Genomic DNA, 20,972 nt, shown 5'->3' on the forward strand with positions numbered 1-20,972 from the left:
AAAAAAAACGAATGGACACACGTCACCTCTTCGTCAATTTTAAAGCCGCATTCGACATCATGAAAAAGAGCTGCCTCACATCCGCCAATAATAATATTTATTTGGTCTAGGTAGGCAATTGAAACGGAAAGACCTCTCTCGACAAACGAAACGAACCATTCCCTACAAGTCACTTATCGTACCCGTCATGATACATGCCGCAAGAGCATGGTCCATGACAACATCAGATGAGGCAGCTTTGGGAGTGTTCGAGAGAAAAGTTCTTCGAAAGATTTACGGATCTCTACGCATTAGTGATGACGAGTACCGCAGAAGTTTTAATGAATAGCTGTACGAGCTTTACGCAGACATCAACATAGTGTAGCTATTTGAAACGTAGCAGCTACGCTGGCTAGGCCATATTATTCGAATAAAAGATGATGTTCTGCCTAAGAAAGTCCTTTTTATCAGAATCTGGCTAAGAAAGTAATGTTATTGAAACCCGCCTGTGGAAGCAGAGGAAGGGCGAACTGCAGCAAACCTATTGTGCGTTATTTTGTTTTACTAATTTCTTTCTTAGCAAAATCGCAATAACGCCAAGTCAGCTAATAGCGTGCCATCACCTTTCACTGAAATCGCCTTGTAAAAATTCATGGTAAAAATTGCAAGGTCGAGCAACTTACAAAATTTTGTTAATTTTTAGCTTTGAAGAAGCTTAAATTAAAAAAAAAAACAAGTAAGGAAGGCTAAGTTCGGGTGTAACCGAACATTACATACTCAGCTGAAAGCTATGCAGACAAAATAAGGGAAAATCACCATTTATCAAAATGAACCTAGGGTAACCCTGGAAAGTGTTTTTATGACATGTGTATGATACACTGATAAACAGTGTATCAAACGAAAGGTGTTAATGAGTATTTTAAAAGGACGTGGGCCTTAGTTCCATAGGTGGATGCCTTTTCGAGATATCGCCAAAAAGGTGGACCAGTGGTGATTCTAGAATTTGTTTGTACTGTATGGGTATCAAACGAAAGGTGTTAATGAGTATTTTAAAAGGGCGTGGGCCTTAGTTCTATAGGTGGACGCCTTTTCGAGATATCGCCAAAAAGGTGGACCAGGGGCGACTCTAGAATATGTTTGTACGATATGGGTATAAAATGAAAGGTGTTAATGGGTAGTTTAAAAGGGCGTGGGCCTTAGTTCTATAGGTGGACGCCTTTTCGAGATATCGCCATAAAGGTGGACCAGGGGCGACTCTAGAATTTGTTTGTATGATATGGATATAAAATTAAAGGTGTTAATGAGTATTTTAAAAGGGAGTGGTGGTAGTTGTATATGTGAAAGCGTTTTCGAGATATTGACCAAACTGTGGACCAGGGTGACCCAGAACATCATCTGTCGGATACCGCTAATTTATTTATATATGTCATACCACGAGCAGTATTCCTGCCAAGATTCCAAGGGCTTTTGATTTTGCCCTGCAGAACTTTTTCATTTTCTTCTACTTAATATGGTAGGTATCACACCCATTTTGCAAAGTTTTTTTCTAAAGTTATATTTTGCGTCAATAAACCAATCCAATTACCATATTCATCCCTTTTTTCGTATTTGGTATAGAACTTTTTTTTTGTAACTTTCGATATCGAAAAAGTGGGCGTGTTCATAGTCGGATTTCGGCCATTTTTTACACCAATGCAAAGTGAGTTCAGATAAGTACGAGAACTGAGTTTAGTCAAAATATATCGATTTTTGCTCAAGTTATCGTATTAAGGGCCGAGCGAAAGGACAGACGGAAGACTGTAAAAAAACTGGGCGTGGCTTCAACCGATTTCGCCCTTTTTCACAGAAATCAGTTATCGTCCCAGAATCTAAGCCCCTACCAAATTTCACAAGGATTGGTAAATTTTTGTTCGACTTATGGCATTAAAAATATCCTAGACAAATTAATTGAAAAAGGGCGGAGCCACGCCCATTTTGAAATCTTCTTTTATTTTTGTATTTTATTGCACAACGTCATTACTGGAGTTGAATGTTGACATAATTTACATATATACTGTAAAGATATTGAACTTTTTGTTAAAATTTAATTTAAAAAAAAAATTTGTTTAAAGTGGGCGTGGTCGTTCTCCGATTTTGCTAATTTTTATTAAGCGTACATACAGTAATAGGGGTAATGTTCCTGTCAAATTTCATCATGATATCTTCAACGACTGCTAAATTACAGATTGCAAAACTTTTAAATTGCCTTCTTTTAAAAGTGGGCGGTGCAACGACCGTTGTCCAAAATTTAACTACTTTTCTATTCTGCGTCATAAGGTCAACACGCCTACCAAGTTTCATCGCTTTATCCGTCTTTGGTAATGAATTATCGCATTTTTTCGGTTTTTCGAAATTTTCGATATCAAAAAAGTGGGCGTGGTTATAGTCCGATATCGTTCATTTTAAATAGCGATCTGAGATGAGTACCCAGGAACCTACATACCAAATTTCATCAAGATACCTCAAAATTTACTCAAGTTATCGTGTTAACGGACGGACGGACGGACGGACATGGCTCAATCAAATTTTTTTTGGATACTGATGATTTTGATATATGGAAGTCTATATCTATCTCGATTCCTTTATACCTGTACAACCAACCGTTATCCAATCAAAGTTAATATACTCTGTGAGCTCTGCTCAACTGAGTATAAAAATTTACACATATTTTAATGTTTTGTTTCAAACAAAAACAAGTTTGAATTTTTACGTTTCTTCGGTGTGACCAATGAATTTTAAATAAGAACATTTTTCTACCTCGTAGGGTTCATTGCCTTCAGCAAAAATGTTGTTATATATAAAATGTCTGACAATATATTCAGGATAAAATTTGCTAGAACTTTAAATTCGTTTTGATATGATTTTAAATATTATGGCACATCCGGATGCTTAGTAACTTTGTGGCCAAAGCTGTTTGCTATTTTGACGTCTATGTTTTCGATATTAGACAAACCTTTATACATATTTGCGTAAAGTTATCTAAATTTTAACGGACGGATTGACGAACGGATGAATATGGTACAATCAAAATGTCGCATGTCGCCTTGTCCGTCCTTATGTCAAGTTGTTTAAATTATTCCCAATTTATTAAATAAATTATAAATTAAAAATTGCTTTAAATAAATGTTTTCATATATTTAAAGCAATAAGGACAGCCCCCGCTTAACTCATACAAAATCTTTTTTGCTGTTGATAACTTTTTATATAATTAATTAATTTTTATATAAATACCTTTATATCTAACACGAGATTTAATAATTTTCCAACCTCCCCAAAGTAATAACTAAATCTACATAATATGCTTCAGGCTATTAACTTAAGTTATTAATATTCACATAAAGGTGTTTCCAATTCGCGCTAGATACAGCCTACTCAACATTTTTGCACAGATCATAATTACTATACCAGCTACATTAGCCGCCTACGTAATTTTCATATTAGCTACAGCAAAAAAAATGTTAGCCGTTTTTAAGCACGCGCTCAAAGCCCACGCATTAAGAGTTGACAACATCTATTAGATTTGTATATACATTAGGCTGGTGCTTATGCAACAAGTTATCGATTTTTTTACTTTCTCAGTCGCTTCAACCGATTGGAGATCATTAAGGGGTGCTGCACTAAATGCCTTTTCAATCGCATTTTGAACTTGCACCCATGTTATGTTAGTCGGGAAGTCTCCTAAACAGTTGACTACATTCTTCGATGTTATATCCCCGGAGAAATTTTCAAAGCAAATTACTTGCGGGATATGCTTTTTTGTTAGGAGTATCAGCTCAGGTTTTTTTGTGACAGTCCTCCTGCTTGTAGTTACGGCTTCTGCCATAGTTATGTGGTTTTAAGAGTCTTTGAAAAAGTTCTCTGTGGTGCTGATGACAAGCTCGGGACAACATTGCCTTTAATAATTAGCACAAGCTGCTGGTTTTTCCATTTTTTTGGGAACAATACATCATTCAGACATGCATTATACATATCCAGCACAACTTCTGGAAGCATTTTTGCAAATTTCTTTTACGGCGTTTGCTATAATGCCAGAGCTCTCTGGGGTCTTATTATTTTTCAAGTTTCTTACTACAAGCTGTAACTCTGCTGATACATATGGTGGAGATTCTTCAAGTGTGCTTATGTTGAAGTCACTACCTTATCTTATTTCGTGTGTGGCTTTTACTATTTTATCAATTTCAGCTGTATCCGTCTCTGGTTTCGCATCCTTGCCCTAATCTTATTAAGCTCTTTTTTGTAACATATGCCACAAGGGCCCCTGTTGACATCTTATCGAAGCTCATCCCATTATCACTTGTTGCTGTTGGGAAAAGCGGCCTTCGCGTGCTTTTTATCTTACTTCTATAACTCTGCTTCGATAGTAGCTTGTCACAAACGTCTGGCCTTAGTATGTAAATGCTGTACACTCAGGGAAAAAACATTGTAAAATCAATGAAAACGTGCTTAATCCAAGCAAAAACGTATTTAAAAGTGACGTAAATATGAAAATTTTTATTTTAAAAATGTGCATTATAAAGTTGTAAAATCAAGTAAAAAGATATTTGATTTAAACATTTTCCAATTTCATTTTAAATACATCACGATTTTGAATCAAAAATGATCACATTTAATTTAAAAATTTTCCTTTTTGATTCAAGCATGGGTTTTGTTAATTTAAGTAACAAACGCATTTGATATAAAAATATTTATATTTAAATCAAATATGAGTTATATCGAATCAAACACCTAAATTGTTGAATTAAAAATGCACGTATTCATTTTGATAATGAAACATTTTACTTTTTCGACTTCACCACACTTTATTTATTCACCTTTTTTAAGCCATACAAAAATTGTTAGTTATAATCAAAAACTTAAATCTAAAATCGTACTATCAAAAATGCCTTATTATAATTTTATCATATTAAATTCGGCATTTAAATGAAATGAGCTACATATATATTTATATATAATAAAGTTATGTGTATTATTCAAAGAAGTTAAGATAATCAAAACTGATCAAAACATCACATGTCTATTGTTTTGTTACAGAATAAATACATGATAAATACAACGTTTAAAGATATTTTGGTTCTGCGTATGTTTTGCCATTATTTATAGAATATAAATGTAATGGTTGACTTGTAAACATAGATATATTTATAACTTTTAAAACGTCTTCTTTCAAGCCAACTTCATAGGAATGAAAATGTTGGTCGAAGCTTTTAATATATATAGGATAGCATATAATATAAAGATTATTATTTTGATACAGAAATGATTTAATTTTGAATAATTCAGAATTATTGTGAGAACATAAATAATAATTGCTTTTATAATAAGTGCCTTTATAATGTACTTCATTTAACAACATTACAGTTTTAAAATTAATGGGTTGATTGATATTTATTTTAAAAAAAAATTCCTCTTTTGTTAAATCTAGAATTTCATAGCTTTTATAACTAATAATTGATTCAAATGATTTTTCATTATCTAACAAAAATTTAGAAAATTTTATACTTGACTTTATTGCTATAGAATATGGAGGATTAACTCGCGAAGTAATGCTGTTAAAATATACTTTAGCTTCTTTATGATTCGCTTCGAAACGCATACTCCAAATATATTTAAGAGGTCCGCAGTTTTTAATAGCTGTGGGGTAGTGCACAAGAAAATGATGTTTGGGCTTTAATGTCCCAAAAAGCCGAATATGAATAGAGTGATGCGATTTAATTAGCTCTTCCAAGACAACCAGCTCTTCAGTAGCAATTTGAGGTTTTAATATGTATTCTATTATTTGCGTTAAAATTAAAAAAAAACTTCCAGTGCTCGTTATCGCGTGGTGTTAAGTCGCCTATCATTAGGGGTAAAAAATGAATAAAACATGCCACTTCAGATGGGGACATTTTTAAATTATAATTACTTAATCTTCCGGCTTCTAAAGGGGGAGATTTATTGCCTATTTCTATTTCGCCAAACTGAAAAAATTGTTTTCTACTGTTAATAATATCGAGTGTTATGACTTCGTCTTTAATCAAATTTAGCAAAACATTACAAACATCATATATGCAAACTCCTTCGAAAACATCATGCATTAAATCAGATGTAAAATTTTCAGTCACACTAAAATATTTTAAGTTATCAAAAACGCAAACTTCCCTTATTCCTGTTTCCTGATAATTATTTTCTGATAAGTCTTTGTAATAGTTCTCTTCATTTCTCAAAGCTTCTTGCTCCTCTGATACATCGCTTCTCATTTGGTCTTTTGTTCTAGTGCAAACACGACAGAATCTCTTAGAATTGAATGATTGAACAAACCCCATTATGCTATTAACGGCTAAATTGTCTCCTATTAATAAACCTAGTACAAAATGAACTTTTTTACTTTCATTTTCCGTCACAATTTCAATACCTTCTTCAAGGAGCTTTAACTCATGTACAAGGTATAGAAATGAGTTCTCAACACCGCTGGATTTAACTGTTTTTGTTGAAATGAAAGCTCCATGGAAAATGTACTGTAGTTTGGACAACAGGTGTTTTGGCATTGATGGAAAACTATAATAATATCCACATATCGAGTACGTATGACTGCCGAGAGCATTGTTGATTTGGAAATCATCAAAATAAAGAATGTATGGTATAACTAATTCAGATTGAATTTTATCTTTTCGTGCTTTAAATATTCTGCCGCTGACAAAGTTTTGTATACTACTTTCTTTTAAGTATTTTTCTGTATTCTGTAATGTGCTCTGCAAAAGGCATGGAATCTCGAAAATAGCTTTGAACTGAAAATTTAATGGCATAATGTATACGTCGAATGATTTAGGAGCTAAGGTTGGGATACCGTATTTTGTTGCTTCAGTAACAGATTCTTTGATGGTGATAGTCTTTGGATGTTCATATAAGTTAAATTCCTTTAATATATTAAAGAGTCTATACTCAGAGCTTATATCCTGAAAAGGGTTTTTGCAAAATTCTAGTAGTAGTTGCAAGTCATCATTAATATCACTAATAGCCTCTGAGTTTAATACATTATGTATAATAAAGGATATAGACGAAATTAGAGAAGATACTATAGACTGAATATCGATTACTTGTTTTCGTGGCAAATTGTTTTGAGCATACAAACTTAAAGATAAATACAACGCCTTCTTCTTTTAGTTTCATTAACAATATTTTGCACTGATAAATTAGCACCATCTTGTGTTTCCGTTTCTGTACTTGAACTATTACTTAAAATCGGTAACAACATATCTTCCGTTGGAGCTACGTTTTGTGCGGATGTGCTTTCAAATTTTGTATGAATATTTTGCAAATGATTGCGAAAAGAAGAAAATTTTGTGAATAATTGATTGCAGTTATCTTGCTTACAACGCAGTCGTAAAAGTTTCGTAGAAAGCTTATGATATACTTTAAAATGACATATTAAGGCGTCAGCTTCTGAAAAACTTTTGTCACACTTAAAGCAAAAAAACATTTTGAACGAATTAATTATTTGTCATAAAACTCAAAAGGGACGTCACGTTTGCCGACTTGCAGTCATATGAAGTATAAATTTCAAAAAAAAAAGTGTTGTATGAAAGTCCAAGAAGTTTCACATGCCTGAGGATATTTTAGAGAAAGTGTGTGAAAGATTTTGAAACAGATATCTAAACATTCTAGAAAGGACTTAAATTTATATAATGTTTTATCAAAATATATATAAAATTCTATAATATCTTCCTCAACTATTCCTTCGACAATTATGAAAGGCTGTATTGTCATTCCTACAGAGTAGTACATACTTATTAACTCAGTAATTTTTCTTTCGTAATCGTTGATTGAAGTTAATAGCAAAACAAAGCTTTCTTGTGCGTCTGCTATTGTGGCCTTTTTCCTTATTTTCCCGCACGAACTTTGAAACCTCGACGAAGGTGGAAGAACTCCATTTAGAAGCGTTGTAAGAATGTAGTCTTGTGTATCTAAAAAAAAAACATAAATTAACGTAAGCGCATGGATTTTGTAGTGTTTTGTTTTTGTTTCATTACACTTGATCAGCCTTTATGTACCTTTTTTCGTTGAAGCTTTAGCGAGAGAAAAGAGCTGCTTGCAAAAATCGTTGTGTAGATTAACTTCATAAAAGCGTTGTATTTTTTCGGTAAAAATTTCCCATTTCGAATATAAACAATTCTCCTTACCAGGATACATGATCTTAAAATCAAGGTATATCTGCAATGTGTGGATGTGTTGCTGGGAAATTCAAACTAAGTATGTATGTATGTATTTTCATAGTTACCAGTTCAGGAGACCGCGAATCAGTATATTTCGGCCAGGTTCGGAGAAAATCAATATTTGTTAGTCCTTTTAAGTCATTCTGTCTCAAGTTAAATGTTTTTTGCCATTTATCTTTGACTTCATTCCAATCAGCAATGCTTCTACTGAGAGATGTTTTCAATGCTCTACATATAGTAACATCAATTTCAGGAACTTCGTCATTTTCGGGGGGGGGGGGGGGGGGCCCCAGTATTATCACTAGCAGGTGATGGTGTGTTTTGCTCAAAGCACATGCTCTTCCTTTTCTTACTGCGTTGGTTAACATATTTCCCATATAACTTTTCACTAGGGCATTTTTTACCCTTGCGCGGAATATAATAGTATTCCTGGCAAATTAGAAAAACAGGTGGCAGAATTAGTTATATTTTTTAATCAATTTTATAATAAATATATTACCCGAGCACCATTTTCGTTTGGAAAGAGATTTATAATCTGCTCGAGCAAATTTGCAAAATCCTTGGCTTTTAGTATAATGTCATTTGCTATAACTTCGTCAATAACTATGCTTATGAGGTCGTCACGGTTTCTGTTGGTCAAATGTTGATTTTTTTTGTAGGATTCTAATAAAAGCTTCCCCTTGCAAGTTTGTTGGAGTAAACTTAGTAAATCCTTGTTCAAGAAAGGATAGTTATTAGGGGTATTTAGATCGAAAATAATTTATTAAACTTACTTTGTTGAGACAGTGAGGCGAAGAAGATGATTGACTTGACGGCATAAAGTTATTACTTTGTAACCATTCAGTTACTTTGCTTGGCATCGACATGGTTTCATCATCTATTCCATACTATTAACAAAATAAAATATGTGAACGGATAAAGATTTTTTAAGAATTTACCAACGTACATACGCACCTCTTTTTTCTTCCAAATAAATAATTTCTCTCTAAACTCTACACGTAGACCCAGCGGCGGAATGGCTTCCTGTAGGTCAGCAGCCTTTAGAAATTGCAGGCTTCTGAAAGTTATCTGCGAAGCTGCAGGTCGTTGTCAGATATATGTAATAATAGCAAGTTATTAGCTCGATACTAATATTTATTTGTTAAGTAATTACTCACCTTTTAGGAATGGCAAAACGTCGACCAAATCAAACTCTTTCAGCAGCTCTACCAACTTCTCCTCATCCTGATTGTCAACAATTTGTGTGGTAGTAACAACTACTCCTTCTAAATTTGTACACACTTCTTCAGATTCCACGTCCTCGAAATTATAAATAAAATCATCAATTTGCAACGAGTTGTTCATTTTGTTCACAATATATCAAGCAAAATCCACAAAATAAATTTTTTGTCAGAACGGACAGCAAATAAAATCAACTAAACTCAGCAAACTGCTTCTTCTTACTTATGCATGAGCCATACTTTTAAATATGAACATGTTAAAAATAAAGACGTTTATGTTTGAACTAAAGTGGTACATTTTTGATTCAAGTATGGAACGTTGTAATCGCACGCAATTTTTAAAATGAATATGTCAATATTAGAATTAAAAATGCAACATTATTAATTCAAATATGAAACATTTTAAAATCTAAAATACACTTTAATTTTAAAAATGACATATTTAATTTAAAAATATTTTGATTTGTTTTGAAAATCTTCATTTTTAAAATAATAATGTCCCCGTTAAAAACGTGCATGTTAAAAATAAAAATTTTATTTTTGATTTTAAAATGCAATTTTTCTCTGAGTGTAATCTTAGGCAGTCTCGTCTAATCTCTTCCATTTCCTCTGTCCACTAATAAACAGATTTTTCCGCTGTTTATTTGCTAGACTTGGCATAGATTTCCTGCATGGATGTTTGACTTCATGCATAGTAGTTTCAACACGCTCTTCAGCACATGATTCAAAACGCTATCTGCAATTTTATTTATTTATTTTTTTCAGGAGGATCACCCTAAAAAGCATGCATGGGTATGTATGTGTACTCTCTCAGGTGCAGCATCAAAATAGAATTTCGACATATTCCTTTAGCAATTCTCGATAGTATGAAAGATACAATTATTGTTTAGCTCGCTTTACACTCCTCCAACTAGATACATTTTTTTGAGCTATAGAAGTGTCTCCTTTATTATATTTTAGCTTGACACTTTGACACCTGAAGGTAAAATGCCTTAATAGTAAATTGTCATTAATTTTGATTGCAGCCAAATAAAGCTATTCAACGGTGACAATGAGACGGCAAAATGAAAACAAAATTCAAGGACAGCAACAATATAAACTTAAAATATCACAGTTGCCTGCAGGCGCATTACTGACGCTTCGTGGTAAAATGCATGACAATGTTATTTAGTGAGAATCAGCAGACGAAACAAGAGGCTAATATGGTTGTAAAGAATTTATAAAATATTGCGTATAATAGTCATTAATTTAAAAAAAAAAAATTATAAAGTCTATACCATGTGCGTATCACTAGCGAATCATATGCGTACGTACTAGTCCAACATCAAAATCAAGCTCGTTTTGATATAAACAAATCATATAGAGTCAAGTCGATGTGACTAATATTAAAATATTTTCACTAACATATCAAACCTGTCACTAGGCTCCCAGACTCATCCTAAGTGTACATCCTATAAGGCAGGTGATTTAAAAAGCCAGTATTGAAATTAAAACTCTCCTCTAGCTATAGCAGTAGCCAGGAACCATGTCCCCGCAACAATATTCTGATGACTCTATTATCATGCCTATAATTAAGCCTTTTCGGTGCTTATTTCACAAATCTTTAGTGCATAGGCTGAAATGTTAAATATGTTTTAGTACATATTTTGTAATTTTATTAGAATCTGTTTCATAACAAATAGATTAATCATCGCTTAAAAATCGGTAACATGCCGATAACAAATTCGTAACACTTCGATAAGAAACCGATAGCTTTCGGAAACACATCGATAACTTTTTGATAAAAAATCGATAACTTTTCCATAACAAAATTGAATGCGCTTCGGTAAAATATTGATAAACAAATTGTTAACAAAATATCGTTATGACAAATTGGTTAGGCTTCGATAGCAAATATATAACTTTCTGTAAAGAAATCAATAGCTTTTCGATAAAAAATGGATTAATTAATTTTTAAAAAGGTCGGTACACTCCAATAAAAATTGGCATCACTCAGATAAGAAATACATAGCTTTCGATAAAAAACCGATAGCTTTTTAATAAAAAATCGATAACTTTTCAATAAAAATCGTTAGATAATTTATTGGTAACATATCAATAACTTTTCGATAACCAACTGAACAAGTTCCCATAAAAAATATATAACTTAAAAAAACGTAATTTTCCCATAATACGCCAACTACATGTTGATAATGCTTCGATAATATTTTAATAACAAATCAATATCGGTATGCTATTATATTGGTAATTTTCAACTACAAAAATCGAAATTCTTTTGATAACTAGTCGATAACTTTTCAATAAAAATCCGATATCTAATATTTAGCAAGTTTTGTAATATTTCGATAGCAAATCGACAACTTCCTTTCACGATAACACAAATCGTTTCCCTACATTGAGTTTCCCTTCAAAGGCTAATGCATATGGTTCTATCTTCCATATTATAACTAATTTCAAGAAGTTCTCGATAATATTAAAACTTCTGTTATTGCTCGAATAACTTATTAACAACACTACTACGATAGTAAATCTTCACAATTTAAAGAACGCGTACATCACTTATACCGCGTTAAATTCAAACTGATTTACTACTTCTTAGCTTGCGCTGTTTTTATACTCTCAGTTACCTCGTTCGCCTATTTCTAGCAATGTCAAGATATTCGCGAACAGCCTTCTCGATTAGTTGCTTATTTATTTCTCTCATGCCTCTTCATCTCATATTCACTATTGCCTTTATAAATATATATATATATATATATATATATATATATATAGCCATGAGAAAGGCTATATTACCATGCACATTATCAGAAAAATATACCCTAATGTTTGCAGTATATAACTATATGCGTGAATATGTAATTAATATCCCTGCAGCTGTACAGGTCTGAAGCAAGTGTGTCCTGCCACACACTGCTGACTTAAGGCTTCACTTTTTCCCAACATGCCACTGACTGCAAACATTAGGGTATATTTTTCTGATAATGTGCATGGTAGTATAGCCATGAGAAAGGGCTTAACGACGAAGTGGGTATCTTGCCACTGTTCAAACAACAGGTATGCGCTCTTTAACGCTGTGGACATGTATAAGTGGCTGTCTTCTATTTCATGTGCTTTCTTTGCTGTTGATGTTCTCCCCCCAAGTATAGGCTCCATCTACAAGAATCAGCAGTTTCCAGATTTCAAAGTAGTTTTTAAACTAGATTTTAGAAAACATTTAGCATTCGCCAAGAGCACGGAATATTTTTATAACATAAGTCCCGGTACCTTGATGGGGTTTTTCCTTTTGGTCGTTAAACAAATTCTGGCAATAATATGGAAAGATTTGGTCTTTTTGATGTCTTTATTGACCGGCCAGTTCAACCTTACCTTTCATCCTATCATAAAAACTTGCGAAGCGAAAATTATGTAACTATTTTGTTGTCCTCATTTTGTTGTCTAACTAAAAACCATTAACCTGCCTATCTATTTGATGATTGTGCAATATAAATGAATTCGCTTATGACATTCCTCAAATATTGCTTTAATAAAAAAATGTTCGCAAATACACTGTTGCAGAAATAATTACATGAAAATAAAAATCATAAATTTCATAGGCAAAAAAGTCGCATAAAAAATCACACGAATTCACGCCTTTTTATTACACCCGACTTTATTGCTTCTTCTACCAACAACTGAATTTGTTATTGCTTGTTTTTTGGTGCCAAGTTGTAAATTAAATGCAAGTCCTACTAAACGTTTAATGTTTTGCTGTTGTTGTTATATACATTACTTAATTCAACCAGCCACCTTTTCTTTGGCAAACATTTGTAAAGTTTGTTGCTTAAGTCTTTTGTAACACCAGTGCTGTAACGCCGCAATTGCATTTAAACAAAACATGACTTTATGAGCGCCTTTTTTAGCACTCATCCCCTTATTTCATTCGCTTTCATATTACTTTTTGTTAACACCCGCTTGCCATGCATACAACAACTATGCTATTGTTATTATTATTGTTTTTGTTGGCGTTATTGTATTTAATATTGTACATTTTTGGTGTTTATTGTAGAAAATGTTTTTTGTTGTCGTTTTTTTGCACTGTCATTTCGTTTATGGCGACTACGTCCTTTTGTTGTTGACTGTTTTTGTTATGTGGTGGCGCATCGTTCGTGTTGCTGACTGCTGATTCTGATTTTGATTCTGATTCCGCGACTGCCAACTTTTTTTGCATGTTGCTTATTTTCAGTTTTTGCCAGTTTTTGTGGCGGCGGCGCGTGATCGTGATAAACAACGAAGATCATTATCGTCATCATTATTTTATACCTGTCGTACAACTTTTTTTAATAATTTTGTTTTTTTGCGGGTGCTATCTTCAAGTACTTTGGATTCGTCGTTGTCACTTTTCTTACATTTTTGGAATTTTGTTTCTTTCACTTTTTAGTGCCACTGCTAAACGTACGGATTGATGGCGACAATGTCATCGCTTCATTTGGTGGAGGGAATATATTTAACGTGTTGCACGTCGCGAATTTAAATGATGCTTATTCGTTGCGCTTTGGTTATTTGTTGTAGTTGAAGTTCTGACTTGTCGCCGATATCTGCTAATATGTGAACAATTTTAGAATACGAAAAATGTTGATCGTGTTGATAAAATATTTCAGGTTGAAAGCCACATTTTCGTTGTTATTGTAGCGATAAAAATACTCCCCGAAGGTGTTTGGGAGTGTTATCGAAGTCGATGGTCCTTTGCCTGATATATATGCGGCACGTCCTGGTAACAAGCATCATTAAGGTACAAGGCAGACCACCTCGGTAACAATTTTACATGACCAGATTGAACCTTCAAGCCCATCATGGCCCCAAATTCCCGAAACTTGCTGTTGCCAGAGCCTCAGCTGCTAAAGAAACATAATGCGCAATGGGTAGCTGAGGTTGACAATGACGTTAGAGAAGCAATAAATTGCGCAGGTAACCCCCTGAATCATTTGGGTATTTTAGTCACCTCTTACGTCAGCCATACCTGCCGCGGGTATATTCTATGCACCTTGGCTTTTCTGAAAGTCGCGTTTGTTTATACTGATAAAATATGTTACTGTTCTTGGCCTATTCTCTTCACATCCTTCAAGAATACAATTTAATCCAATATCAAATTAAATAAAGTTCAGATCATTCTTCCGTCTACCCAATCACCACAAGCAGAGGTGTAAACTTTCTGTGATTCAAAGGGTTGTGTCTCTCCTACCCCTGGCGAATGCATATTTTGGCTGCGATAAGATAGTGATCCGTGTCGATATTGGGTCCTGGAGTCGCACGTAAATCTGAAACAGGTGAGGCACCCCGTACGTCTATTACAAAAAAGTTATTCAGCTTTGTGTATATTTTTATGCTTAAGCTAGGTGTGAGCAATGAGACCATGTTTCGAGCACCGGCGAAGTTGATAAGCCGCACTTAATTAGAGGAGGTTATATTGTGTAATCTGAGCTTTTCGACCGTAGGGTCAAAAACACTTTCCTTAGTCGCCCTGGCGTTAAAGTCGCAAAGCTTCACTTTTATGTCGTGTGGGGGGCAGCGCTAGTATGCCCGTTCTAGGCGCTCGTAAAATGCATCCTCCGCTTCAATGTACTTCACCTTCATCGCTGAACAGGCGCAGATGAATGGACTAATGAAAAAAATTTGATTTTATGCGGATAGCCGCGAAACGAAGTCTCTCCCACCACTAATTTTAATCGAAACTGCAAATATTTGCATGGCATATGCATATCACAGTTTCTAGTTGCACTTTTCCTTGCTTCGTCCATCGCACTTCTAAGATGGTGATAATGTCGACTTTTGCTTCCACAAGGAAATGAACCAGCCGGGCGGCGGCACCAATCTAATTAAGGAATTGGACATTTCATGTGCATGTTTTTAAATTGTAAGACTTTAATTATTTTCCGAGGTCGTTCCCTAAGGCTTCGTTGCTGTGTACATTGGAGTCTGATTTTACGTGGTGGGTCCCAAGTTCAGCGCTCAACCCACCCAGTACGATGAGGTATTTATGATACACATTTTTATAGGGAGCTGGTTGATCCAACACCCTCTTGCAGCCTCAACTTATGGCGATCAGACGCAGCTTATTTGGACGCAGTAGCCTAGCTAGCTGCTTATGTAATGAGTATTATTATAACCATTTGCCCACGCTAATGCAAGAGCTTAGGTAAAAACAACACAAAATGAATTAAACATTCATCAATCACTAGTGTAGTAGTTAAATTACAGTTTCCGAAAATAGTGCGGACGTAATGTGCGGATTTGGTTAACATGAAAAGAGTCACCAAAAAACACTTGTGAAACCGACATATAATCTGACGAATGCACACCCCACATGTACGGTTCTGCATTTAACGGGAGTCAACAATAAAGGCCAATGGAATTTTCATTGTTTCTAGCATCGTCATCTAAGTACGATGACAGCGAGTTGCTCATATGTAACGTGAATGCGATGAAATTGAAGCGCTGCATGAAAATTGTGGCATTACGATGAAGCGGATATGCATAGTTGTTGTTGCACACGTGAATTTTGTTCAACGTGAATGTCATGACATCCATGAAAAGACGCGTCCATCAGCGTGAGTTTGTGTTAGACGATCTACATACATCGAATAAAGCGCTTATGCATGTAGAGTTATACATATGTACAAATGTCTGTATGTGGTTCGGTGTGCTTGTATAACAGGATGTGCGTGAATTTTGAAGTAGTTAAAGTAGCGAGAGGTGGTGCTGTTGTTGTTGCCAATTCATTGCCAGCTAAATCGCTAGAGTAGTGGATTTTTGTGGTCTCATAACCGCTATGAAACGGTTTGATATGTGAGTATGTTAGAACGTTTGCTAAATTCGTGCACCAACTGAATACAAGAATAACCGCAGCATCATTTATAAAAGAGTAGTAACAGAAACTTAAATATATATACGAGTACGACAGTCTAAGCTTTCATAGCAAAAATTCAATGCAGAGCACATTTCAGTTGTTCGAAGAGTTTATCAATCGTAGATACAATAAATAAAAAAAAACTAACCAACAACAGAAGAAGGAACTAAAATAGGAATATTATGTGAAATTCAGTGTGCAACGGAAAGTAATTTAGGTTGTTGAAAGAAGGATTACCCTACCTGGGTCGTGCAAACTTTTTGGTGAGTGCCATATATAAACGATTGTTCGAAGAACGCCCTATCGAAAATGTGCCCGTTTCAAAAGCGATAATCCGAAAAAACAAAAAAAAAAGCACGAGTGTCAAGAACTCGTGAAATTCAATGTGTTAACAGACAGATGTACGTCCCGAAAACTAATTGTTTTAAATTAATTACAACTGACCTCTGTCGAATCGACCGGTTTATTATTGATTTGCTATCAGCTTGTAATCGTCTTCTTATTAGTTTCTTATCGGCGTGTGTCATCGATTGGTAGTTTTGTAGGTTTCTGTTTCACGACAAGCCTATGAGTCGTCGTCAACAAATCGATAACATGCCGATAACGAATTGGTGATACTCCGATAAGGAACCGATAACTTTTCGATAATAGTTTGATACATTTTTTAATTAGAAAAATCGATAACAATATAACAAATAATAACAAATTGGTCACACTTCCATAAAAAATGTATGAGTTTTCGAAAATAAACTGCTAACACGGACACACACCTGATCTAAAAAATGCAACAATAATATATGTGGAGAAGAGAGAAAAGACGAGATACACATTGGAAAGCTTACACATATTACAAAGAAGGGAGAGAACGATGAACAGAAAAGAAGGCACCAAGTTTATTTCTTCTAGCTATTTAGCTTTTTTATGACATTTTGGTATGACAAAAGTACCTAATGTTCCTGGCACTGATGAATGTTTTTAGTTTTAAATGTTGTTGTTTTATGTTGTGTGATGCTTACACCTTAATTTAATAATTTTTATACTCAGTTGAGCAGAGCTCACAGAGTATATTAAGTTTGATTGGATAACGGTTGGTTGTACATATATAAAGGAATCGAGATAGATATAGACTTCCATATATCAAAATAATCAGGATCGAAAAAAAATTTGATTGAGTCATGTCCGTCCGTCCGCCCGTTAACACGATAACTTGAGTAAATTTCGAGGTATCTTGATGCAATTTGGTATGTAGATTCCTGAGCACTCATCTCAGATCGCTATTTAAAATGAACGATATCGGACTATAACCACGCCCACTTTTTCGATATCGAAAATTTCGAAAAACCGAAAAAGTGCGATAATTCATTACAAAAGACAGATAAAGCGACGAAACTTGGTAGATGAGTTGAGCATATGACGCAGAATAGAATACTAGTAAAATTTTGGACAATGGGCGTGGCACCGCCCACTTTTAAAAGAAGGTAATTTAGAAGTTTTGCAAGCTGTAATTTGGCAGTCGTTTAAGATATCATGACGAACTTTGGCGGGAACGTTACTGCTATTACTATATGTACGCTTAATAAAAATTAGAAAAATCGGAGAAGGACCACGCCTACTTTAAAAAAAAAATTTTCTAAAGTAAAATTTTAACAAAAAATTTAATATCTTTACAGTATATAAGTAAATTATGTCAACATTCAACTCCAGTAATGATGTGGCGCAACAAAATACAAAAATAAGAGAAAATTTCAAAATGGGCGTGGCTCCGCCCTTTTTCATTTAATTTGTCTAGGATACTTTTAACGCCATAATTCGAACAAAAATTAACCAATCCTTTTGAAATTTGGTATGGGCATAGATTTTATGACGTTAACTGTTTTCTGTGAAAATGGGCGAAATCCGTTGATGTCACGCCCAGTTTTTATACACAGTCGTCCGTCTGTCCTTCCGCATGGCCGTTAACACGATAACTTGAGCAAAAATCGGCATGTCTTTAATGAACTTAGTTCACATGCTTACTTGAACTCACTATATCTTGGTATGAAAAATGAACGAAATCCGACTATGACCACGCCCACTTTTTCGATATCGAAAATTACGAAAAATGAAAAAAATGCCATAATTCTATACCAAATACGAAAAAAGGGATGAAACATGGTAAGGTAATTGGATTGTTTTATTGACGCGAAATATAACTTTAGAAAAAACTTTATAAAATGGTTGTGACACCTACCATATTAAGTAGAAGAAAATGAAAAAGTTCTGCGGGGCGAAATAAAAAACCCTTAAAATCTTGGCAGGTACTACATATATAAATAAATTAGCGGTATCCAACAGATGATGTTCTGGGTCACCTTGGTCCACATTTTGGTCGATATCTGGAAAATGCCTTCACATATACAACTAACACCACTCCCTTTTAAAATTCTCATTAATACCTTTAATTTGATACCCATATCGTACAAACTTATTCTAGAGTCACCCCTGGTGCACCTTTATGGCGATATCTCGAAAAGGCGTCCACCTATAGAACTAAGTCCCACGCCCTTTTAAAATACTCATTAACACCTTTCATTTGATTCCCATATTGTACAAACAAATTCTAGGGTCACCCCTGGTCCACCTTTATGGCAATATCTCGAAACGGCGGCCACCTATGGAACTCAGGATTACTCCCTTTTAAAATACTCATTAGCACCTTTCTTTTGATACCCATATTGTACAAACAAATTCTAGGTTCACCCCTGGTCCACCTTTATGGCGATATCTCGAAACGGCGTCCACATATGGAACTAAGGATTACTCCCTGTTAAAATACTCATTAACATCTTTCTTTTGATACCCATATTGTACAAACAAGTTCTCGGGTCACCCCTGGTCCACCTTTATGGCGATATCTCGAAACGGCGTCCACCTATGGAACTAAGGATTACTCCCTTTTAAAATACTCATTAACACCTTTCATTTGATACCCATATCGTACAAACACATTCTAGAGTCAACCCTGGTCCACCTTTATGGCGATATTTCGAAACGGCATCCACCTATAGAACGAAGGCCCACTCCCTTTTAAAAATACTCATTAACACCTTTCATTTGATACCCATATCGTACAAACAAAGTCTAGAGTCACCCCTGGTCCACCTTTATGGCGATATCTCGAAACGGCATCCACCTATAGAACTAAGGCCCACTCCCTTTTAAAATACTCATTAACACCATTCGTTTGTTGCCCATATTGAACAAACAAATTCTAGGGTCACCCCTGGTCCACCTTTATGGCGATATCTCGAAACGGCGTCCAGCTATGGAACTAAGGATTACTCCCTTTTAAAATACTCATTAACACCTTTCATTTGATACCCATATCGTACCAACGCATCCTAGAGTCACCCCTGGTCCACCTTTATGGCGATATCTCGAAACGGCATCCACCTATAGAACTAAGGCCCACTCCCTTTTAAAACACTCATTAACACCATTCGGTTGATGCCCATATTGAACAAACAAATTCTAGGGTCACCCCTGGTCCACCTTTATGGCGATATCTCGAAACGGCGTCCACCTATGGAACTAAGGATTGCTCCCTTTTAAAATACTCATTAACACCTTTCATTTGATACCCATATCGTACAAACGCATTCTAGAGTCAACCCTGGTCCACCATTATGGCGATATTTCGGAACGGCATCCACCTATAGAACGAAGGCCCACTCCCTTTTAAAAATACTCATTAACACCTTTCATTTGATACCCATATCGTACAAACAAAGTCTAGAGTCACCCCTGGTCCACCTTTATGGCGATATCTCGAAACGGCATCCACCTATAGAACTAAGGCCCACTCCCTTTTAAAATACTCATTAACACCATTCGTTTGTTGCCCATATTGAACAAACAAATTCTAGGGTCACCCCTGGTCCACCTTTATGGCGATATCTCGAAACGGCGTCCACCTATGGAACTAAGGATTACTCCCTTTTAAAATACTCATTAACACCTTTCATTTGATACCCATATCGTACCAACGCATCCTAGAGTCACCCCTGGTCCACCTTTATGGCGATATCTCGAAACGGCATCCACCTATAGAACTAAGGCCCACTCCCTTTTAAAACACTCATTAACACCATTCGGTTGATGCCCATATTGAACAAACAAATTCTAGGGTCACCCCTGGTCCACCTTTATGGCGATATCTCGAAACGGCGTCCACCTATGGAACTAAGGATTACTCCCTTTTAAAATACTCATTAACACCTTTCATTTGATACCCATATCGTACAAACGCATTCTAGAGTCACCCCTGGGCGATATCTCGAAAAGGCGACCACCTATACAACAACCACAACTCCCTTTTAAAGCCCTCATTAATACCTATTATTTGATACCCATATCGTACAAACACATTCTAGAGTCAACCCTGGTCCACCTTTATGACGATATTTCGAAACGGCATCCACCTATAGAACTAAGGCCCACTCCCTTTTAAAATACTCATTAACACCATTCGTTTGATGCCCATATTGAACAAACAAATTCTAGGGTCACCCCTGGTCCACCTTTATGGCGATATCTCGAAACGGCGTCCACCTGTGGAACTAAGGATTACCCCCTTTTAAAATACTCATTAACACCTTTCATTTCATACCCATATCGTGC

General features: G+C 35.1%; 1 protein-coding gene across 1 annotated transcript; it reads right to left on the reverse strand.

Annotated features, from left to right (window-relative positions):
* Window positions 1-8,427: 8,427 nt before the first annotated feature.
* Window positions 8,428-9,551, reverse strand: LOC137245867 (uncharacterized). The gene is made up of 6 exons (XM_067777073.1): window positions 9,365-9,551; window positions 9,162-9,283; window positions 8,981-9,094; window positions 8,707-8,919; window positions 8,510-8,636; window positions 8,428-8,435 (listed from the first exon to the last, which is right to left on the reverse strand). Exons 1-6 carry the CDS (start codon window positions 9,549-9,551, stop codon window positions 8,428-8,430), a joined length of 771 nt encoding a protein of 256 aa, XP_067633174.1.
* Window positions 9,552-20,972: the final 11,421 nt, after the last annotated feature.

This window comes from Eurosta solidaginis, chromosome 3 (assembly GCF_040869045.1).
Source record: "Eurosta solidaginis isolate ZX-2024a chromosome 3, ASM4086904v1, whole genome shotgun sequence".
Classification (NCBI taxonomy): Eukaryota; Metazoa; Arthropoda; class Insecta; order Diptera; family Tephritidae; genus Eurosta; species Eurosta solidaginis.

Excerpts from the sequence above, each read along its gene's own strand:
- LOC137245867 (XM_067777073.1), bottom strand. The coding sequence starts at position 9,551 with ATGAACAACTCGTTGCAAATTGATGATTTTATTTATAATTTCGAGGAC. Across the intron at positions 9,284-9,364 it reads CGTTTTGCCATTCCTAAAAG|CTTCGCAGATAACTTTCAGA; the intron begins GTGAGTAATTAC and ends AACGACCTGCAG. Across the intron at positions 8,920-8,980 it reads CGCCTCACTGTCTCAACAAA|GATTTACTAAGTTTACTCCA; the intron begins GTAAGTTTAATA and ends TTCTTGAACAAG.